Source organism: Chelonus insularis, unplaced genomic scaffold, assembly GCF_013357705.1.
Source record: "Chelonus insularis isolate UGA/USDA-ARS -01 unplaced genomic scaffold, ASM1335770v1 contig_568_pilon, whole genome shotgun sequence".
Taxonomy (NCBI): Eukaryota; Metazoa; Arthropoda; class Insecta; order Hymenoptera; family Braconidae; genus Chelonus; species Chelonus insularis.
In genome coordinates, this window is record NW_023276647.1 from 73,196 (window position 1) to 93,754 (window position 20,559).

General features: G+C 27.5%; 7 protein-coding genes and 1 long non-coding RNA gene across 26 annotated transcripts in view; 5 read left to right on the forward strand and 3 right to left on the reverse strand.

The window, feature by feature from the left end:
• Positions 1-41: 41 nt before the first annotated feature.
• EDTP (Egg-derived tyrosine phosphatase) lies at positions 42-3,796 on the forward strand. 2 transcript variants are annotated; one of them, XM_035088671.1, is made up of 8 exons: positions 42-192; positions 707-1,195; positions 1,425-1,981; positions 2,065-2,384; positions 2,457-2,615; positions 2,892-2,919; positions 3,009-3,350; positions 3,437-3,796. In XM_035088671.1, the coding sequence occupies exons 2-8, from the start codon at positions 1,109-1,111 to the stop codon at positions 3,603-3,605; spliced, it is 1,662 nt and encodes a 553-aa protein (XP_034944562.1). In that variant the 5' UTR covers positions 42-192; positions 707-1,108; the 3' UTR covers positions 3,606-3,796. The 2 variants fall into 2 exon arrangements, with proteins under 2 accessions (XP_034944562.1, XP_034944561.1); XM_035088670.1 differs by having other exon boundaries at positions 2,457-2,919.
• On the reverse strand, positions 3,737-5,482 carry LOC118070217 (peroxisome biogenesis factor 10). The gene is made up of 3 exons (XM_035088673.1): positions 4,609-5,482; positions 4,277-4,528; positions 3,737-4,184 (listed from the first exon to the last, which is right to left on the reverse strand). Exons 1-3 carry the CDS (start codon positions 4,900-4,902, stop codon positions 3,870-3,872), a joined length of 861 nt encoding a protein of 286 aa, XP_034944564.1. The 5' UTR covers positions 4,903-5,482; the 3' UTR covers positions 3,737-3,869.
• A 21-nt stretch (positions 5,483-5,503) lies between these two features.
• On the forward strand, positions 5,504-7,172 carry LOC118070218 (28 kDa heat- and acid-stable phosphoprotein). The gene is made up of 5 exons (XM_035088674.1): positions 5,504-5,715; positions 5,896-5,993; positions 6,128-6,262; positions 6,357-6,490; positions 6,799-7,172. The coding sequence occupies exons 1-5, from the start codon at positions 5,706-5,708 to the stop codon at positions 7,013-7,015; spliced, it is 594 nt and encodes a 197-aa protein (XP_034944565.1). The 5' UTR covers positions 5,504-5,705; the 3' UTR covers positions 7,016-7,172.
• Positions 7,173-7,860: 688 nt separating this feature from the next.
• LOC118070232 (WD repeat domain phosphoinositide-interacting protein 3) lies at positions 7,861-9,586 on the forward strand. The gene is made up of 6 exons (XM_035088700.1): positions 7,861-8,097; positions 8,268-8,444; positions 8,516-8,773; positions 8,834-9,035; positions 9,109-9,329; positions 9,402-9,586. Exons 1-6 carry the CDS (start codon positions 8,031-8,033, stop codon positions 9,506-9,508), a joined length of 1,032 nt encoding a protein of 343 aa, XP_034944591.1. The 5' UTR covers positions 7,861-8,030; the 3' UTR covers positions 9,509-9,586.
• Positions 9,587-12,069: 2,483 nt separating this feature from the next.
• Positions 12,070-13,516, reverse strand: LOC118070226 (uncharacterized). Its single transcript, XM_035088685.1, has 6 exons — positions 13,258-13,516; positions 12,999-13,158; positions 12,746-12,920; positions 12,591-12,676; positions 12,384-12,519; positions 12,070-12,314 (listed from the first exon to the last, which is right to left on the reverse strand). Exons 2-6 carry the CDS (start codon positions 13,077-13,079, stop codon positions 12,106-12,108), a joined length of 687 nt encoding a protein of 228 aa, XP_034944576.1. The 5' UTR covers positions 13,080-13,158; positions 13,258-13,516; the 3' UTR covers positions 12,070-12,105.
• On the forward strand, positions 13,467-15,218 carry LOC118070227 (UPF0193 protein EVG1 homolog). Its single transcript, XM_035088686.1, has 6 exons — positions 13,467-13,604; positions 14,086-14,205; positions 14,321-14,445; positions 14,553-14,649; positions 14,723-14,866; positions 14,936-15,218. Exons 2-6 carry the CDS (start codon positions 14,106-14,108, stop codon positions 15,106-15,108), a joined length of 639 nt encoding a protein of 212 aa, XP_034944577.1. The 5' UTR covers positions 13,467-13,604; positions 14,086-14,105; the 3' UTR covers positions 15,109-15,218.
• Positions 14,328-15,623, reverse strand: LOC118070228 (uncharacterized). Its single transcript, XR_004690731.1, has 3 exons — positions 15,490-15,623; positions 14,758-14,864; positions 14,328-14,665 (listed from the first exon to the last, which is right to left on the reverse strand). It is a non-coding gene; the product is annotated as an uncharacterized lncRNA (long non-coding RNA).
• Positions 15,624-15,697: 74 nt separating this feature from the next.
• Positions 15,698-20,559, forward strand: part of LOC118070267 (serine/threonine-protein kinase MARK2) — a 36,794-nt gene continuing 31,932 nt past the window's right edge. For 15 of the 18 annotated variants that reach the window (XM_035088778.1, XM_035088757.1, XM_035088773.1 and 12 more), the window contains exon 1: positions 17,911-18,026. The gene's annotated coding sequence lies outside the window, so the exon portion shown is untranslated. The other 3 variants (XM_035088760.1, XM_035088758.1, XM_035088761.1) reach the window with 3 other exon arrangements.

The window sequence follows — 20,559 nt, forward strand, 5'->3', positions numbered from 1 at the left end:
CAATACTCTCGGATGATAGAGAGAGATGCGTATATATTGAGGATTCTGTGTGCGATTATTGAAATTGAAAATGCGACAAAAGGGTGGCCACGTTCTTTCAGGAACAAGTTTAGAAATTCCAGTGTCATGGACCATCTCAATAACTTCAATTGAGATAAATCTGACGGAGAAATGAAAGGATGTATACAAGAGGTCAGTTTTTATATGATTTTCTGTATATTTAAATACATCAACTACAATAAAATGTATCTTTGCGTGAATATAATCCGCACGTTTGTTAACTCATCTTTTTTCAGTTAATAAACATTTTTTTCTCTTCTCAGAATGTTTCAATAGTTGAACTACATCAACATTATTTAACAATTAATTAATATTATTTTAAATAAGATATTCTAAATAAATAATCAATGCTAGATATTCATTTTGGTATTCTTAAAATCATAATCAGAGGTTATGTTACTTGTGACGCTGCACGCGGTAGTGCTTATGACATTGTAAGCATTTAGAAAGTTTACACCTTACAATTTTCTATTTCAGAGTAATTACTATTGAATGATTATTTATTGAAAATAATAAATTCAATATTATGATAACATATGAAAAAGTATATGAAATACTCAAATTAATTATAGATTTTTATTAATATATTTACGTTCTTTGACCTTTGATTGATTTTTAATTGTTAAAATATAATTTTTTGTTACAGAATGTCAGCAGAGAATTGGACTACAAAAAATATCCAACATGAAAAGATGCTAACAGTGAATAAAAAAATAGTATAAATGTTTGAACTGTCATCGATCTATTTAAATAATAATTAACAAATAATAAGTGTTTTTCGATTATTGTGTCTATAGTGTGATCTATAGTTTGAGTTGTTAATTTATGTTTGAAATGTTATAGTTTTATTTTTAACTTAAAATGATTATACCGTAAATACTCAAAAATCGAATAACAAAATGTCCTTTAATGATCCTAAATGATTAATCCTATAATATCAGTTGTTGCAATACTATCATAGTGCTAATATTTCTATAAATAAATTTTAAAATATTTATATAAATCAAATAATTTAATATTCTTGAGAATTTATTGATAAATTTCAATCATGACTGATATTACCATCCAAGACTTACACAAGTTGCTTGTTTATTTTTCAAAAACTACTTATAGAGCCAAAGATGCTGATTGCACGGTAATTATTGTATTAAACGAAATTTTACTGTAACCCTTTAAGTCTTTTAAAACAGAAAACAAACTACAAGAATCTATAATTAAACAAATTTTGTAGATTTTTTTTTTATTTGATTAAAGAAAATTTAATCCTCAATCTCTCTTAACAAAAAATAAGGCTTAAAGGGTTGTTCATTTAAAATTCAATATATATAGAGTGATAATCAAATTAAAAATTCTTTTTTTTCTAGGGCCAAGCGATTATGCAACAGTGTTTGTTACTTGCTGATTTAGATTACACGCATTCAATAATAAGTAACATTGCAGGTGACCTGAGTGCTCATTATCCAAGTCACCTTATTATTCTTGAAAATGAAAAACATAAAAATCCACACATCTGTGACACGCCACCACCACTGCCAAGGACTACAGAGACTATATACGAAAGCATGTACGATCCGAATAAGTTGAAAGATTTAATTAAAAATGCCAGATTTGCCAGATGTCGATCAAGATTTCCTTTACCAGTAATTCTCTATAAAGGACGACATATATGTCGATCAGCAACACTGTCTGGTGGCCCTGAAATTTATGGTAGATCTGGGCTTAACTATTTATTTGCTGGAACTGAAACAGCTGGTTCCGTCCAACATCAAGTAGATGAAGCCAAAGGAGGAGACTCTGTACTTAGTGATTGGCAATTATTTGATAAAGTGCGAAATCAAGATATAAAATTATTAAAAACTCTTAACGTTGGTAATATCATTGATTTTATGGTCGAGAAAAAAAAAGTTAAATTCGGAATGAAGTAAGTAGAAACTTGAAAAAAGTTAAACATCATAAATAATAATTAATTCATTCCTTGAACTCATTATTTTTCTTTGATTCTAGTGTAACATCGTCGGAGAAAGTAGATAAAGAAAAGAGGTATTCAGACTTCACAATAATCTCACTGCCATATCCTGGATGTGAATTTTTTAAAGAATTCCGGGAAAATGATTATCAAGCAAAAGGACTAGTCTTTGATTGGTCCCAAACACATGTTGATGCGCAAATTGGCGTTCCAGACGATATAATTTCTACTCAATTAAAAATTAATTGGGATCAGTATCAAATATGGGACCTAGTCAAATTAACGCAAAATTATTTCAAACTTATATTACGATATTTAAGTGATAGTAGTAATGGGATGTTGATTCATTGTATTTCGGGTAAGTTTTTAAGTTGTAACTAAATGGGAGTTTTAAAAAATCTTTAAATATTGGTTAATCGAATAATTTCAGGATGGGATCGAACACCATTATTTGTTTCACTCTTAAGAATTAGTTTATGGGCAGATGGAGCTATTCATACATCATTGAATGCTCATCAAATGTTATATTTTACAATCGCATATGATTGGTTATTATTTGGTCACGATTTACAAGATAGACTCAGTAAAGGTGAAGAAATATTCTTCTTCTGTTTCTTTTTCTTAAAACACATTCAGGATGAAGAGTTCAGTGTTAATTCTAAACATACGCGATCGCGACATTCCGTTTTCCGCAACGACAGTGATTCGCAATTGGACAATGTGATGTTTGATAATGAATCTGTTGTAACGTTAAGTTCAGTTAGTTCTAATATGAGTTTAAATAGCTGGTGTAGTTCATTTAGTCAAAACAGTCGTGACAGTCAAGACAATAATCCACCTAGTGTATTTCCTTGTTCTTCCACAGATAGTCAAGATGAAAGCCATAGCAATGGGTTTGTGATGTTTTTTTAATTTATTAATAAAAAATGATAATTATGTTTTAGAAAATGAAATTATCTATCAATTTATTTGTTTCAAATAGAAATGTAGTACCATGGACATTTTACAATACTTCAAATAACAAAGATAACGTCGCTCATGGATCCCGATCGCCTTTATTATCAAGTCGGACGTCTCCTGTTGCTGTACCAATTCCAGGACGGTTTCGTCAACGCAACGAGTCGTCATCTTCTGCTGGTTCTTGGCAAATGATATCCGGTACTGGTAGCTTACGTGGCTCAACCACCTCTACTTGTGCATTACCAGAGTTGTTATCTTCATCTGGCTTAGCTTGTAAATCTCATTGTAGCAGTTGTTCTGGACAAGCATCACAGGAATCAAGTGTCACTATTATAGAAGATGAGCCTACTGCAGTACTAGCACAGTAAGAATGACCAACAAATTATAATTAATTGTTAAACTTCGTGGGTGTAAAGTTTTTTAACTTAATAATTTTTTTTTGTTATTTAGAAGTCGAAAGGAAAGACTGCACAGCATGCGTACGTTATTTTATAGTGTATATAGTCATACAATTGGATTCAGGATGAAAGAAAATTCAGAATCTAGTGGGTTTGGTCAATTATTGGGAAATTTTGCTGAAAAAGTAGGTATATTATCGGTGCAACGTACATCATTGTGACCATAGATCATCACAATTGAATAATTTTTTCATAGACGATGTAAATACGATTGTCTTTCAATCAATTCATACAGAAAATTTTACAATTTATAAATAAGAAAGGAGGGTAAATGAATATTTGTGTTCAAAAATGACGTACTCTGAAAATAATGTATATGAAAGTGACATAATAAACTTGGTATTTTTTTACATATGGTATAATTATTATTTACATTAATCTGTATAGCTTGTTTATTGATAAATTATTATACTTAATCATCTTCATTATAAATTCATCAAATATACAATTCGTGATGATGTAACATGTTCACGACATAAGGGACATTGGGATCGTACGCGAACCCAATCTGCAATACAAGACCAACAAAACAAATGACCACAAGGAGTCACTGTGGTTGGTTTTATTTCAAAGCATAACTGGCATTTAATTCCTTCATTATTGTCTAATTGTATCAACTTCTCTTCACTTTCAACATGAGTTTCTCCTTGCCAAATTCGCAGGAAACATTGAACGATAGTGATTATACCAAGAAATCTCAAACTCCAACTTACAGTATTTGTTGGTCTCTTTCCATAAACCTAAAACAAAAAAAAAAGTTTATTTCAACAATTGTAGTGATTAAAAATAATTTAATTAGTACGGTAAATCAATACAGATAATAATTAATAACCTTTGCATAATCTATTCCAGTTAGACGTCGACCGAAGCTATAATAACGACCACTGAAGTAAAACAATGATTTGTGTATAAAAATGGATATTGGAATGAAAACTTTCAATTTGTTAAATATTTTATTTAAAAGTGTCACTGCTTCAGGTCGTAATTCGGAGTCAGGTTTATTAACATGTTTCTGTATTACTTCTAAGATATTAATTAACATTCGTTCTCCAAATAATTCTAGTACAAGCCCAACAACTCGAGCCTAAAAAAATATGACTAGCAATGATGTTGTGAACATTTGTTAATGACATTAACAATGATTTATTGTTGTATAATATTTACAGTTAATGAAGGGGCTTTCCTAATTTTTATGTTAGCTTGTACGATTCCAGTGTATTCTTCACCCAAAGTCTGATTACCCAAACCAGTTGTGAATAAGAAATACAGTACTTGAGCAAGAACATTTAATTGAAAAATGGATGAAACGAGTTTGTAATTTTTAAAATTATGTAGAATAATTGTTAATTTTTTTTCTATTTCTCTTATGTACTCTTCATCTCTTTGATGAGCTCTCAAAATTTCAGCTTGGTTTGCTACTTTTAAATTTGTAACTTTGTTCACTGTTTGATCTAACATTTTTGTTCACAATAATTTGTACTGCATGTATAAAAATGTATTCATTTAGGATTAATACATGAATATTTTTGTTATTCATCCTCAAACGAGTTTTTTCCATCTATGTCTTAACATGACATGATGATGCACATTTCGATGATGATACTCTTCACTTCATTGAATCGTAATATTTACAAACTTGTCAACAACGTTTGTATCATTATTTAACAAAGCAGAAATTTTTATTTCCTATTTTAAATAAAATAACAAGATTAGGTAGCAAAAGAATTTTATCTCGATAGAAAGTCAGATTTAAGGATTAAACTTCACATCAAAATATTTTGTATGTGAGACGATCATATTCAGCAGTAAACAGTATAGATAATCATTTTACCTAAAACAGGTATTCTCATGATTTTTTTAATTATGTAATAATATTATTTGATAATACTCAACCCCATCTAAATTAAAGCTTAGTTTGAAATCCGCGAATGATCTCGGATCTAACAGCGCCACTTCAAGAAGATTTTTTCACAACAAAGTGAACTTTCTCAACACATCATCTAAATTTTGCACATGCGCAAATATTTGACGTTGTTCAGCTAGCTATTCCACACGTTATAGTACAGTACCGGACATAAATGCTGTGTGATTTTCTATAGGAGGGTATAGGGAAATCGCATGTATAACCTTCAAAAAATTAAACAGCATTTATGTCCGGTACTGTAGTAGTGTTCTTCAGTCAATTCTAGCGATATTTTTCGGCTAATATAGTTTTTATAATTGTTTATTTTACCCTAGACAAAGTAAATTAGCTAAATAAAATGCCACGAGGTAATTAAAATAATTTTTTAGCTCTAACTGTATATTAAATACTAAAATATTAGACAATTCATTTATTAAAAAATTTGAACTGTGCTTTCAAGCTCACTGCATGTTATAAGTTTTAATGTGTATTGAGTATATAATTATTTTTGATTGTGCGGTAACATTTTATTGTTTGTTATGATACAGGAAAATTCGTAAATCACAAAGGACGTAATCGTCATTTCACTAATCCCGAGGAGTTAGAAGAACAACGACGACAGGACGAGGAACGAAAAAAGTGGAGAGTCAGTATTTCATAGGTTATCCATCTGCACAAAGACTTGGGATATTTACTTTTATAAAGTACAAGTTTCGAAGTACTTTGCAGATGATTAAAAATAAGATATTATAAGATGTTATTATTTTCGTTTTTGTGTAGAGTAAAAAACAAGATGACACATCTAGTGAAGAAGAAGAGGAAGAAGATAAACCAACGAGCAGTAAGGCCAAGCAAAATGCTACCGCCTCTGAATCTGATAGCGAAGAAGAATCAGATTCAGACGATGAAGGGGAGGTAGATTGAATAAACTTACCTTAATAACTCTAAATGAAATTAATCTTACTCTGATAAATTATATTTATAATTCAATTATTTTTAATAACCGTAGGTAAAGGCCAAAGGAGTTGAAAATTTAATTGAAGTAGAAAATCCAAATAGGGTACAGAAAAAAGTTAAAAAATTATCTAAATTGAATGATGCTCTTTCGCAGTCTTCGAAACCGGAGCTTTCCCGGAAAGAAAGGTTAGTACATTATTACAATTGTCTAAAAGCATATTTGCTAAATTGTTGAAATAATAATTATGAACTTGGATTAATCAACATAGCTTAGAATGTAATTGATTAGGGGAGAAATTGATAAAAGTCTATCTAAAAAATGATGCTTAAAACATACATATTACATCATTTTATTTTTATTACACAATTTCTTATGATTCAATTAATTTTGAGAGTTATAAAACAAGTCATAGAAACTGTAATAAGTGAACGTATTTACTTTTAAGAGTTATTGATAGTGTTAATGAAATTACTAATTGTTTGTTTTTTAACAGAGAACAGATAGAAAAACAAAGGGCATATGCGAATTATCAAAAGCTGCATGCTGCAGGTAAAACTGATGAAGCACGTGCAGATTTGGCTAGATTAGCTATAATTAAGCAACAAAGAGAAGAAGCAGCCAAACGAAGAGAAGATGAAAAAAAACAAAAAGAAATGGCAGCTCAGAAAAAAAATGAGCTAACTCAAAAAGCCCTTGGAAAACGAACTTGAAAAAATAACTTACATATATATATATATCTCTTAATATACTTGAATAAGTAATTAACATCAATGTAAATTTTTAGTTACAATATGAATTTTTTGAATGATTTAATCTCTACTTTCTTATCAATAAAAATTTATTCAAAACAATTATTAACTTTGCTTAGATCTGAGATTATATCAAGATTAAATTGTGCCATGTTCACAAAATTATCATAAATTTCAGCGGCATAGTTTTAATTGCACCATTGTAATAACTATAAAAGTTATTTATTTGATCAAAACAAAAAAATTTATTTAAAAAAAAAATATTTGTCAAATATTTTTTACTATTAAAAAAGAAACACATGTTCATTAAAATATTTTTTTTACAGATCATAATTCTGTACAAATTTTTTTGTTCACACACATTGTAATTCAAAATTGTGACTAACTGATTATATATTTTTCCAAATAGATTTTATTGGATTTTTTCAATCACTACACCTCATGTAAAGTTATTATTCTATTCAAATACAGACTCATTAAAATTTTCTTTATAATATGTTTCAAATTATTTTGTAAAAGTAATATTACTCTTTTTCTGAATATTTCGTGTTTTAAGGAAAAATAAACATTCTTACATTTAACAAATATTTATATATAAGACTATAAATAATAATTTAAACAAATATTGAAAATTTTCGTTCAAGCAGTTGAAACATTTTCGCGCAAATTTTTTAACTTTTAATACGTAATCCAAACATAAACTATACAATTGTATATGTGTATTCAGTCACATGATTTTGGACGTTAAATATGCATTTACTATAGAAAGAAGACATCTTCTTTCTATTGTTGTGAATTCTCGTCATGCGCAGGAATGATGACGAGTGTGCATCTAAGAGGAGAGAAGCAAACACAAAATCTTCGAATATCGTCATGATATATTCACTTATATTTAATGATATATTTCTGTTTATTGATGTGTATAAAACTAGTTTAATAAACATAATTATTTCCGGATGAATAACAAAAATTGAAAATGAATTTGTGTTCAGGAACTACTCGTGATAATGGCTTACTTTACGCCGGTTTTAATCAAGACCAAGGTAGACAACATTTTTTTCATTGTTTGTTTTCATTTCTTTTCACATTGATGATGTTTATTAACAATTAATTCTACTTTTAATTTACTAGATTAACATTAAAACTTTTTGTTAATAAAGCCGATGAACTCTACAACTCTTTAAGACGAAAATTGTACGGTTATTTGTTACAGGGTGTTTTGCTTGTGGCATGGAAAATGGATACAGAGTTTACAATTGTGACCCTTTAAAAGAAAAAGAACGACATGATTTTAACGAAGGTGGACTCGGATATGTTGAAATGCTTTTTAGATGTAATTATTTAGCACTCATCGGAGGAGGTTCAAAGCCCGTATATCCAACCAATAGAGGTAACTTTTCTCTATAGTTTTTTATGTTGTAATAATTTATGAAAATTATTTAATAGAATTTTCCTCGATAGTTATTATATGGGATGACCTTAAGAAGGTACCAGCAATTACCTTGGAATTTAATGCCCCCGTGAAGGGTGTAAAACTTCGCCGAGATAGAATAGTAGCTGTTCTTGAAGGTGTCATAAAAGTTTTTACATTTACTCAGAATCCTCAACAGCTGCACGTGTTTGAGACCAATTCTAACCCAAAAGGATTATGTGTTCTCTGTCCGAACAGCGATAATTCATTATTAGCATTTCCCGGTCGTAAAAATGGTCACGTTCAAGGTAATTTGTAATAAATAATTTATAGAAATGAGTTCGCTAATCTTACGGTATTTTTTTTAGTCATCGATCTTGCCAATATAGAAAAGCAGCCTTTAAATATTGAAGCACATGAAACACCTCTCTCTTGCATTGCTTTGAATTTGCAAGGAACTAAATTAGCCACGGCTTCTGAAAAAGGTACCCTTATTCGTGTTTTTGATACTCAAACTGGAGCTATGATCAACGAATTAAGACGGGGAGCACATCATGCTAATATATACTGGTATTTATTAGTGTTCTCTTGACAATCTACACTAATGTAATTATTTACTCAAGATTTAATCTTTATTTTTCAGCATAAATTTTAATCACGACTCATCATGGTTATGTGTTGCAAGTGACCATGGAACAGTACACGTCTTTGCGGTGGAAGACCAGAAATTGAATCGCCAATCAAGTTTGGCGTCCGCCACGTTCTTACCAAAATATTTTAGTTCAAGCTGGAGCTTTTGTAAGTTTGAAATCCCTGGAGGACCCCAATGCTTGTGTGCATTCGGAATGAACAATAGTATTATAGGTAAGGAAAATATGTTTTTAAATTAATTTACATGATAAGAACTTCACTAATGATCGATGAATAATTTTTCAGTGATATGTGCTGATGGAAGTTACTATAAATTCGTATTCAATAATAAAGGAGAATGTACACGAGATTTTTATGCACAGTTTTTGGAAATTACAGACGATAAAGTGTGATAGTGTTTTTGAAATCTCAAATACAAAACTGTATAAAAATATACTAAAAAGGAGTAAATCTCAAAACAGCAGAACAAATGTGAGTTAAAAAATCAATTAAATTAGTTATATGAAAGTTGAAACTCAACGATGAAGAAATCAATTAATATATTAATATATGAAGATATGAAATCTGAATAAAACTTTATTAAAATTACGACAAGAGTAATTTTGACAAAAATAAAATGCTTAGTGGTTACTAAATTTTTGCCTCATGAAATTACGTCAGACTGTAATTCTATTAAACTATAAAACATTTTTTTACATGCAATTTTTGAGCAAAAATAGTAAAAATCCTTTACAATGATCATGATTAGTAATTAAATACAAGTTAAGTATTTATAAATTCAGAAAATGTTACAAATTCATTAAATTTTCATTAAAATTTATTTTCGTCATCGAAGAGAATTTTAATTGTAATTTTTAATCAATTGTTGTGGTAACTTAATATATGTATATGCGAATTATAAGATTATGTACATAAATAATTTAAAAAGTTAAATGTAATTTAATTCAGATGATCTTTTATTTATATAATATATAAAAATTACTAGTGCATCATACGATCTGTATCCTGAAAAGTATAGTAGTTAATATTATTTAAATTAAATTATCGAATATAAATTTATAACCAACAATATTATGATTTTAATGAATTCACGTAAAATATCATTTTGCTACCTACATTTTGAGTATTAATATTGATAATATATAATTGTTAAAAATTATATAAATAATTAAAGTTAAACAAAAAGTATTTTTTAAATCTACCAGCAAAAAATACTTTTTCGTTACTTTGAATGTTATATAATTGAATGAGAAATTTTAAAATGATATAAAATTGATCAAATTAAGCGTATTGAAAGGATTGACAATTATTTAGTACGTAAACACTTGTAAGCTTTTATTTATATAAATACATACATTTTTCGCACATGAAATTCTTCTAATATTAAACATTTATTTTATACATGTAAAAACTGCTCTTAAATATCTAAATAGTTTCTGTATTATGCTAATCATAAAATTTATCATTAATTATTCATTAGTACTCACAGTAAATTAATTAAACCATAAATTTTGACTTATTTGTATGTTTTTTTTTTTTCAAATACGTGAGTGAAAAAAGTATGATAGTATGATGCATAAAAAATAAACAAATAAAAATATATCAATTGATAATTTTTATACAAATATCTATCACAAATTAATATATATATATATTTAATTTATAATCATTTTAACTAGAAAATAAATACTATTTAAATTATCAATGCCATCTTAATATTGTATCAAATTTAAATGCACATTTTTTATTTAATTTTCATGGTTTTGAATATTTCGAATTATCTGAATTATTGTAGTAATAATTATCATGATTATGATTATATCTTTATACCATTGAATATTTATCCAATTAAATTAGATTAGATAGTTTTATTTCTAAGAGAAGTTCAGATATCACGTAAGACGATTTCATCTTGATTCGATTTCGGTAAAGTATTATGAATAATCTTTTTTTTTTAATGAAATAAAGAACATTAAATTGAAAACTACAATAATTCTTACTTATGAGGAACACATTCGTTACTAAATTTAATTTTGTGTATTACATTCGATTATTAAATTTTAACGTAAATTTTAATATTAATTTTTCTTTAATAATTTATTTATAACTGACTTTATCAATAAGTAGAATAGAAAAAATTCTATGTGTTAAGGCTTGAAATATTAATTAATTTGTTTTGAATAGTTGATGACTAGGGATAAATCATGTAAGATCTACCTTCTTGAAAATAGTGTAAATAAATTGTCATTGGAACAAATATAGAAATTTACAGTTGTAAACAGCATCAAGCGAACAAGGCTCATTTTGTTAGATATTTTAAGTACACACGATTTTCAGTCAGTGCGAGTAATAAGGCATATGAAGATAAATCCTATTAATTTGTTCAAATATTTTGCACATTCTAATAATGTGATTAAATGCTAACAATATATATATATATAATAAATAAACATAAGATAGAGTAGGCCTTATTACCCGCCTTATTACCACTTAAGTAACACAATTGATCATTAACTCTAAGTTTATCGTATGTCGATTGTTGTGGTCAATATTTGAAAATTTTATTTTCAAATATTTCAAATTATTCAAATATTTCTTTTTATTGATAGATATTGTTCAAATGAATATTTAGTATGTTTGTATTATTGTTTGTTAAGTATGCTTTTAGCAGTCAGTTAAATTGCACATCATGAGTTCAATATTTAAAAAATGATTAAAAATATATTTACTCGATTAAGTATCCACATAAAAAGAGTTAATTAGTTATATTTTTATAACATGAAATTTTTCATTGTATTTACGTTTGAATGTGATTCTGTAAAAACTTCCTGATTAGTATCAGTGGTATATTTGGCACTATATAGTAGTAAATATTCACTAACCACCAGTAGTTTGGACAGATTCATATTTCAAATATTTAAAGCGATTTATTTACCATTGAATAATTAACTCTCAGTTGCCATTTAATGTTATTTTTACTGAGAGTTTCTTAAACTTCATAAGGAATTTGAGTACCTGAATGAAGACGAACCTTCCCATTGCTAGTACCTTCGCCAGGAGTTAAGGCATATTTAGTCTTCTTCACATTATGGATTTCATGAGTTAATCCACCTTTTTTCACTTCTAAACTCTTGTAAGTACTATATACAACGAACCAGATGTAGAAACAGATATTTATCAAAAAGATGACGATGAGTCCTACAAAAAAAAGGTTGAAGTTATAATTATTAAATATTAATGACATTTTTTTTTAATTATTTCACATACGTTCTGTTAAATCAGCTGTGCCTCCAAGAATAGCAATGAAAGGACAGTCTTGTTGGACTAAAAAGAGCGATAGGAAAAGTGCTACAATCGTTGTCATCATAACTGTCATCCAAGGTGCCATAAAATGTCGATTATTCTATAATGATATGAGGAAATTAATTTGTAATATTGTACAGCAGAGAAAAGGGTAACGTATATTCTACTAACTATTATAATTCCATAAAGGAGCAATAATGTTGATATAAAGTGAGTTACTGAGATAACTAATCCACAATACATTGAATAAACTTTTTCTGAAAATTAATAACGTTAATTGGAGAAACTATTATGAATTAAATTAATGAAGATTTTTTCAAATAAACCTGTAGCATGATGATGAGCAATATCCATTTTTTTAGTGTTTTGATGCATAGATGATATAGCTTCCATTGCTTCTCTTTCAAGTGCTTCTTCTGAATCTCTGGCAACCATCTCTTGAATGTCCATGGCATGAGCCAAAGCCAAGAGGAAAAAAGTCATAATAATTCCTGATATAAACTGTAAGAAAAATTACCGTCATCATTTTTGATTATATTTTATAAATTTATTCGTTTCTTGTCTATTGTATTAACTTACTAATTGTATGATAGCAATGAGAATAGTCCCTTGCTTCAAGTTGAAGCAGTGTAAAAAGTTTTTCAGTAATTTTATTTTCATTGTTACTGCTTATATTAAATTTTTATCAACACTCAACTTATTATATGTAGGAACTCTTAATTAATATTTTCCTTTAAACCTTTAACGAAAATAATTGTTATCATTGATGAAATTAGAATTGTTTCATTTATTATTGATTATGATGTGTAGTTTTGTTTGCAGACTGGAATTATTTTACCTCTTTCGTGGTCAATCAATACCTAAATGGTATCCCAGACGCTCGGAGAGTTGATAAGAGACGCACAGAGAGGATTGTTTTAAAAAAGCCGGCTTAAAAATGTATGAAAGTTCTTGAACTTAGTACACTATATTTATATTCGTTTTTTCACTTTTAAATCTATTTTTTGAAATTGAATTACAAAATAATTAATTGATGATATTTTTAGAGACAAAACGTCGATGACCCATGCATTCAGGTCGGACTTCTACCATATTATATCAAACTAGCAATTCTACAATATAGAGAGCTTCAGGACGAGTCATGCGCGTTGATTTTTTGCAAAATTTTTCGCATGATATATCTTGGTAATTAATTCAAATTAAGAAAAATTTTTTTTTAATGATAAAGATATTTAGAAGCAATTCTTGAAAGGTTACATTGAAAGTTTAACTACTTTCATTATTTCAATATTTTCATTTAAAAAGTAATAATTTCAAACTAATATTTCTCATGATAATAAATTTTTACATGTTTATTCAAAGAAAATTATTTTTTTTATATTTCAATAATTACCATCATCATAAGAATACATTTCTTTAGTTCCAAAACATATTTTTGAAAAAAATTATTCAATTCAAATAATGTCAGCAGTAGTCATAGAAACCAAATATTAAGTTACATGCTGATGCAGTATTCCATAAATTCACGTTCAAAAAATTTATGATCACCACCGATTCTCTTATATTTCAAAGACTTAAAAAATAAAAAACCAAAATTTAGTGAAAAAATTAAACTTTCAAATTGATATTACAAAATAACAATTTTATAAAACATTTTGTTGGTAAGAATATTGATAAATAGCAAATATGATGGAGCGAAGAGAACAAAGAATAGGTCTAGGGGTTGGAGCTTTTTTGAATCCTCCTCGAGCTAATTATAGTGAAGATACTCGAAAACTAATTAGAGGTAACAATCTTTTTCTGTTCATCATTTACTTTATGATAATATATAATTAATAAGTGTAAGAATTTTTTTCCATTGCATTATATCATAATTGTTTAAATATATTTAATTTATCTAGTCTTGATGGAAGAATCAAAATTATCGATGATACAAAGGAAATCTATTGAGAAAGCAATGGATAGAGGTGAATCGCTACCACCTCTTTCTAGGGCAACTTCTGCGAAAGCTATTAACACTACTCGTGTAAGTATTGATTTAATTCATTTTATAACACGCTATATGATTTTTATCAAAATCATTATTTTTCTCAAATAGTTTATTTTACTCAACTACCTTATCCTTTTATGTAGATTATACCGTCTGCTTACTGGAAAAGAAGATCTCAGGAAAGTATTTTAAACAGTGGAGCTTATGAAAGAGAACAATACAGACGAACTACTCCTTTACGTAAGTTACAAATGATCTGAAATGATTAATGTATGATCTATTTTTTAACTCGTTCTTTCTTATTTTAATTCAGCAAATAAAGAAAAACAAAAACGTGATTTAGCTTACATAATGGCTTATGGTAAGAATATGCCAGAAACTCCTCGTGGTCCCAAAGTTTTACATAAAGAATTCACGAAGCCAGATATTTTGCAAAATGATGATATTGTCAATGACTGTAAGTATTATAATTCCAAATCACACAAAAGTGTTGGTTGTGAAATAGGTGTATTGATTTTTTGATTAGTAATTCTAGGTATTCGTGAAAGAATGGAGTTTTTGAAAGAAATGGAACATTTAGGTCTTGGTAAAAAATATCAAGCAATCATTTATCAAGAGATCGCAGAAAAAATGAGAATAATTGATTCGATGGACAGTAAAATGTCTCTCCAAATTAAAAAAGAAATTGGGGAAATTTAAATATGAAAAACCTCTTCCAAAACCTTTACCATTTGGAGAACTTGATGGTATAATATAAGAATTTCATCACGATAAGAAAGTTACATAAATTTATAAGAATTGGTATGAATGCTCAGACACGTTTATTTATTTATTTTTTAATTTTTAAATCATCTATTTTGGTTAGATTATATTTTATTAAGATAATGATTGCTTTTAAGATAAAATATATAAATTGCAATAAAGAAATGATTAATCATTAAGTTAATGTCAAAAATCAATTCATCAAAAATTCACAGAGTGTAATATCTTTCATGTCCTTAATCTTTCTGTATATATAATGATCTATTTACATTTCATAATTATTTCCGTAAATGTATTTATATTTATCTCTCAACTTACATTTACTTCTTATCTAAAAGTTGTTACATTGTAGTTTTCTATTTTAACGAGAAATTACGAAATTCATAAAAATAGTTGCTCCGATTTTTTTTAAAAGTAATACTTGAGAATCATTTAAAAATTTTTTGGAGCCGCTGAAACGAGAAAAGCTGTTGAATACATATGACGAGTTCAGAAGTGACGTCAAGTTAGTTTTCAAGATGGCGAAACTCAGTAGATTGTGAGCACAAAGCTCTTCAATTCTTTCCGAAAAATCGAAGAAAAAAACATAATCCATAGAAATAAATATTTATAATAGAATGCTAACAATTTCTTTTATCTATTAATATAACAATATTATTCATTAGAAGTTATTTGATGCTAAAAATCTTCAACAAAAATTGTTGCCGTGAGAATTGAAGATGTTAGTATATTCGGTTTATTTAAACGATCCATAAGTGTGTTTTGAATAAGTAGTAATAAGTGATAGTGTTTTTTATAAAGTAAAAGTGCTAAAAATAAGAATAATTTTGACATGACTTACGCAACAGGTTGGCATCATTCAAATGTTTTTATCAATAGAGGTTAGTCAAATTCTCAGCTATATAATGTCATCGTTTTAGGTGCGATACCTCATATCTATAACATTTTTTAGCCTGACTTTTGCAAACGTTTTACTGAAAAAGAACACATTTCTACAAATTTTCAACATATATACCATAATGTATATTAAAATAATTATAAATATTAACTCATTTATTATTTGCATACATATTGTTATTTAAAATATAATACTTTGTGAATTCAAAATGATAGATTTTTTAGTAATGAGATATCACACTTAGGAGGATCATATATTTATTTTTATTTTTATCTACTTGTAAGAATTGTAAGAAATTTCACATTTTCTTTTATATGTGTTTGGCTAGCATTTATGTACTTTATTATTCAGTCAATTATTTCATTTAAACTATTATTACTCTGATTTGTGTATTCTTACTTTTTCAAGCACGCTTTTGGATAGTAAATGATTTATTACAAGAATTTTTTACAATTTATTTGCAATGAATATATTCTTTTAAAAGATTTTCAGATTCTAATTACTAGTAATAACAAAATAATTATACAAAAAATTTGTTTGTTCAAATAATTTAATTTTAAAATTTTCATGTGTCAAGAATTAAATGACGCCGATCATTTAGCTTAAGTATTTATTAACAAAGCTCAATTAAGAATCTGCTATCTACATGTGCAATTGCATCAATTGAGGTGTTAGATATCTCTGAATAGATTCATTTAATAATACTAAATTTTTTTATTTTCTTAGATAGCAAACAAAAAATTCAAGATAATCGATATAATACGTCTTTATAGATAGTGGAGAAGGTGGTTCAGTAGTAGAATGCCTGAGTTCATAGCTCCAGTACTCTACCCTGAGCATGGATCAAACTTCAGTGGTGGAAAACAAAGATAAAAAAATAGGCAAAGTGTTATTACACGAAATTTTGATAATTCTTAAAAGTTTGATCACATTTAATAACTGTATTATTTGATTTGATTATTGGATATCAATTTTATCTCATTACTTAAAAATGACAAGATTATTCAACTATTCTTTCAAACATTTTTAACCTCGAACCTTTTAAAGGTAAATAACCAGAGTATGTATATAAATTACTGATGAATATTCTTTGCTTTTATTGAGTAGCAATAAACTTATAGTATATCTTGTCAATATATAATTTCATGTTCATAGAGTTGTTTTTAACTTTATTTATCACTTGAATATTATTTAGAAATCATGATTACTAATTCTTGGATACATATTTGCCATTTTTTTTATTTGACAAATAACTAGATTCCCTGAAGTATCAGATTAAAAATGATGTTTTTTTTATATGCTTAGCTAACAAAACAAATGCTCAACAATATCTCATTGGGCGTAAATACCTCTCGCCAAGTATGTTTTATAGGTAATTTTCAATTAATTGTTTTTACAATTTAATCAATAATTAATAACATATAAAAATGGATAAAAAATAAATAAATTTTGTCATTAATACCATGTGCTAATTAAAAAAACTATTTTATTTAAAAATTATTGTTTATAATCAATCGGTATAGTAGAAGAAATGTTGAGGTTGGGTTCGATCTGTCAGTTTTTCCCCAAGAACTAAACAATGGCGGGTAAATTTGAATTGATTAAAATAAAAAACCAGTAATTATTAATATCTATTATACTATTAATTCAATCAGTATATTGCTTTATATCAATATGAATCAATTATCGGATATTATTGTCAAATTATCAATGAAAAAATTATTTTAATTATTAAACGATTGAAATACACATCTCTTATGTATATGTAGACGATTAATTCAAAAAACGTAATCAAGATGGATCATGACTACAGCGCCGGTGTTTTAGTTTTTTACCGTATCGTCTCGCCCTGAGATCGGAGCCATCTTGAAAAATGAAGTGTAATGTCTGCATGTGGTAAAAAGTGGGGACGTTTGTTAATGTGGTGCATTTCGATTGTGAAACCTGTCACAAATGGGTAAATATAACTAGTACTTGAGTGTTTAATTGTCACATAAATACAAATAATTATTAACTACAAAAAAAGAGCGAAAAAGGCGTACGGGCCGGTGTATCAGGAACTCGTTCGATCGCGAGTGAAGAACGGGTCTTGTGTCAACTTGTGGATACGGTTTTGCACTGGGTACACGGTCTTTGAGGCATTCTTTGTACCTTATAATCGAGTCGTTAAAAATGGCGCATAATCGTAGAAAGTGTCTCGAGTATAAACCGCGAGCTCCATTAATTTAATAATTTAAAAATATCATCTTTTGATAGTGGGTGCATTTTTGCCTTGGATTTATGGACAGACATGCTCAAGTCCCGTAATCCTGAATGGCTACCTACTTTCTAGGTTACTGACGGACGGAAGTCTGTTAAGCTTGCTATTAAGCCATATATTTTCGTTGTTAGTAGCCAAAAATTATCAATTGAATTATTTAATTGAAGTAACTCCATTTTTTTATTTCAATTAAATAGTTTGGATTGACAAAATATCTCAAAAAATAGCTTGATATATATTTTTTAAAGCTTCAAAGAAAGTTTCTTTCATTTTTACTACATTCATCTAATTCAAAAATATTCGATTTTCATATTTCATTATTCAAAATTTATAATTGTTTATTTGTTCAACAATATTATTTCTTCAACTGTTTAAATGTGAATTGAATATAAAAATTTTTAATTCATGTATTTAATGGAGTTGCTTCTGATAAAATTAGTAAAAAACTTATTTAAAATATTTATAATAAGAAAAAAAAAATTTCTATCAAATAATACTATGATTTTATAAAAAGTAATTATTGTTTTTGGATGATTTCAAATGGTTCTCAATCAAATATTCGATAAACTGGTTTTCAATTTATCGGCTTCATTTTAAACGCTTATAATCATTTTAGTGATGACCACACAAGCTGGAATCGAAATGAAACACAATTGTCCTGGCTATCGTGACAATACATTTTCTACCTTAGGTAAGGGTGAGCTGCTATTCTTCCTGCATCATGTATGCAACTGTCTGGCTACGTGAGTGACTTTGCTCGAATGGCACTTTAAGTAGTAAGGATATAAAAATATCAAAAAACCTGATGTTTTATAACATTTTAAGTGCAACACTTTCAATTCCAACTATAGGCTTTCAGCCAAACTCTTAACCCTATAAATTAATTTTTTTTTGTTGAAAACCTTTTTCTCATTTGCTCGTTCTTTTTTTTCACTTTCTATTTATTGCTTTCCTTTTTTTTTTATTTTGTTTGACTGGTTGGAAAAATCGGTGACCTCGGAGGCTGGAATTGACTCATTGCGAGGTCGAATCAATGGTGAATGAGTTTACTAGTCCCTTCACTTTCTGTTTAATTGTATTATGATATCATCATTTCTTCTTCTCAAGTGAAAATTTCATGCTTATATTAATTAATAAGAAATTGTCAAATTGTTATAATTTCAACCATTGAATTTTTTCTAACCAAAATCATTCCGTGTTTCGTAAATAATTCGATTATAACCGTTTTTGTGATGCAGATGATTGTCATAGAAAGTTCATCCGTTGGCAATTCCAGCTATCAATTAGAAAGCATTTTAGGGTAATTAGTTTATGAGTTATTGATGCTTCCAACGATAAGATCAACAGTCAATATTTCGATGTGATAAAATAACGGCGTAACTTGTTAAAATTAAATTATTTAATTATTGATTATATTTGATTGATAACAAAAAAAATTTTATAATTTAACAACATAATAATTAAAAAATTGGGAAATGATAGCGAAAAAGAAAGTTCAAATATTCATCTGTTAGCTGATAAAAAGATAAACTTTTGCACTACTTGATGAGTGTTCATCTTGATATTAAATTTTATTTTTAATTAAAGAAAATAACACTAGTTAAATATGTAACCACTTATGTGATTGATAAATATAAAATTATCTTATTAATTTCCAAGATAAGTGAAGTATTTTCATCTTTACATTTATTGACGTCATGAAGAGGTTCTACTGTGATTTGATAAGAAAACGTGTGAAATTGATTAATAAAAGTAAAGTTTTGTCAAGGTCAATTAGTTTTATCATGAATACACAAATTAATTAATTAGAACTGATTCTTTATTTGTTAAACTATTTTTACAACAATTTATTTACACATATATTTTTGATCTAAATTTTATATTATCTCGAGTATGGGTCAAAATATTTTATTTAATAGAAAAGGTTAACTGTTGTACTTCAATGTAATTTAGAGCTGATTAGATTTTAGTAAAATCATGTGAGAGACTTATCAAGTCTATTTATAGAAATAAAACCATTTTTTAAATCAATTCTTCAGACAGTGAAGTCTAGATCTGATGAAATAAATAACAATATCAATCACAAGATTTCTTGATATTGCAAAAAAAAGAAAAAAAGAAATGGGTTTATACAATAATACCAAGTTTTCTCCAATGGTCATTCAGTCTTAATGACACAGTCTTGAAAAACTTTCATGTGAAAATCATGAGTTAATTAATCAAGGTTATT

Coding starts and splice junctions, on each gene's coding strand:
- EDTP (XM_035088670.1), top strand. CDS start 1,109: ATGACTGATATTACCATCCAAGACTTACACAAGTTGCTTGTTTATTTT. Junction 2,385..2,456: donor GTTGATTCATTGTATTTCGG/GTAAGTTTTTAA, acceptor GAATAATTTCAG/GATGGGATCGAACACCATTA. Junction 3,351..3,436: donor CCTACTGCAGTACTAGCACA/GTAAGAATGACC, acceptor TTTGTTATTTAG/AAGTCGAAAGGAAAGACTGC.
- LOC118070217 (XM_035088673.1), bottom strand. CDS start 4,902: ATGTTAGATCAAACAGTGAACAAAGTTACAAATTTAAAAGTAGCAAAC. Junction 4,529..4,608: donor GGAAAGCCCCTTCATTAACT/GTAAATATTATA, acceptor ATATTTTTTTAG/GCTCGAGTTGTTGGGCTTGT. Junction 4,185..4,276: donor CTGGAATAGATTATGCAAAG/GTTATTAATTAT, acceptor TTTTTGTTTTAG/GTTTATGGAAAGAGACCAAC.
- LOC118070218 (XM_035088674.1), top strand. Junction 6,263..6,356: donor ATTCAGACGATGAAGGGGAG/GTAGATTGAATA, acceptor TAATAACCGTAG/GTAAAGGCCAAAGGAGTTGA. Junction 6,491..6,798: donor GAGCTTTCCCGGAAAGAAAG/GTTAGTACATTA, acceptor GTTTTTTAACAG/AGAACAGATAGAAAAACAAA.
- LOC118070232 (XM_035088700.1), top strand. CDS start 8,031: ATGAATTTGTGTTCAGGAACTACTCGTGATAATGGCTTACTTTACGCC. Junction 8,098..8,267: donor CGGTTTTAATCAAGACCAAG/GTAGACAACATT, acceptor TATTTGTTACAG/GGTGTTTTGCTTGTGGCATG. Junction 8,774..8,833: donor TAAAAATGGTCACGTTCAAG/GTAATTTGTAAT, acceptor TATTTTTTTTAG/TCATCGATCTTGCCAATATA.
- LOC118070226 (XM_035088685.1), bottom strand. CDS start 13,079: ATGAAAATAAAATTACTGAAAAACTTTTTACACTGCTTCAACTTGAAG. Junction 12,677..12,745: donor TGCTCATCATCATGCTACAG/GTTTATTTGAAA, acceptor ATTAATTTTCAG/AAAAAGTTTATTCAATGTAT. Junction 12,315..12,383: donor CACAGCTGATTTAACAGAAC/GTATGTGAAATA, acceptor TTTTTTTTGTAG/GACTCATCGTCATCTTTTTG.
- LOC118070227 (XM_035088686.1), top strand. CDS start 14,106: ATGATGGAGCGAAGAGAACAAAGAATAGGTCTAGGGGTTGGAGCTTTT. Junction 14,206..14,320: donor TACTCGAAAACTAATTAGAG/GTAACAATCTTT, acceptor TAATTTATCTAG/TCTTGATGGAAGAATCAAAA. Junction 14,446..14,552: donor AAGCTATTAACACTACTCGT/GTAAGTATTGAT, acceptor CCTTTTATGTAG/ATTATACCGTCTGCTTACTG.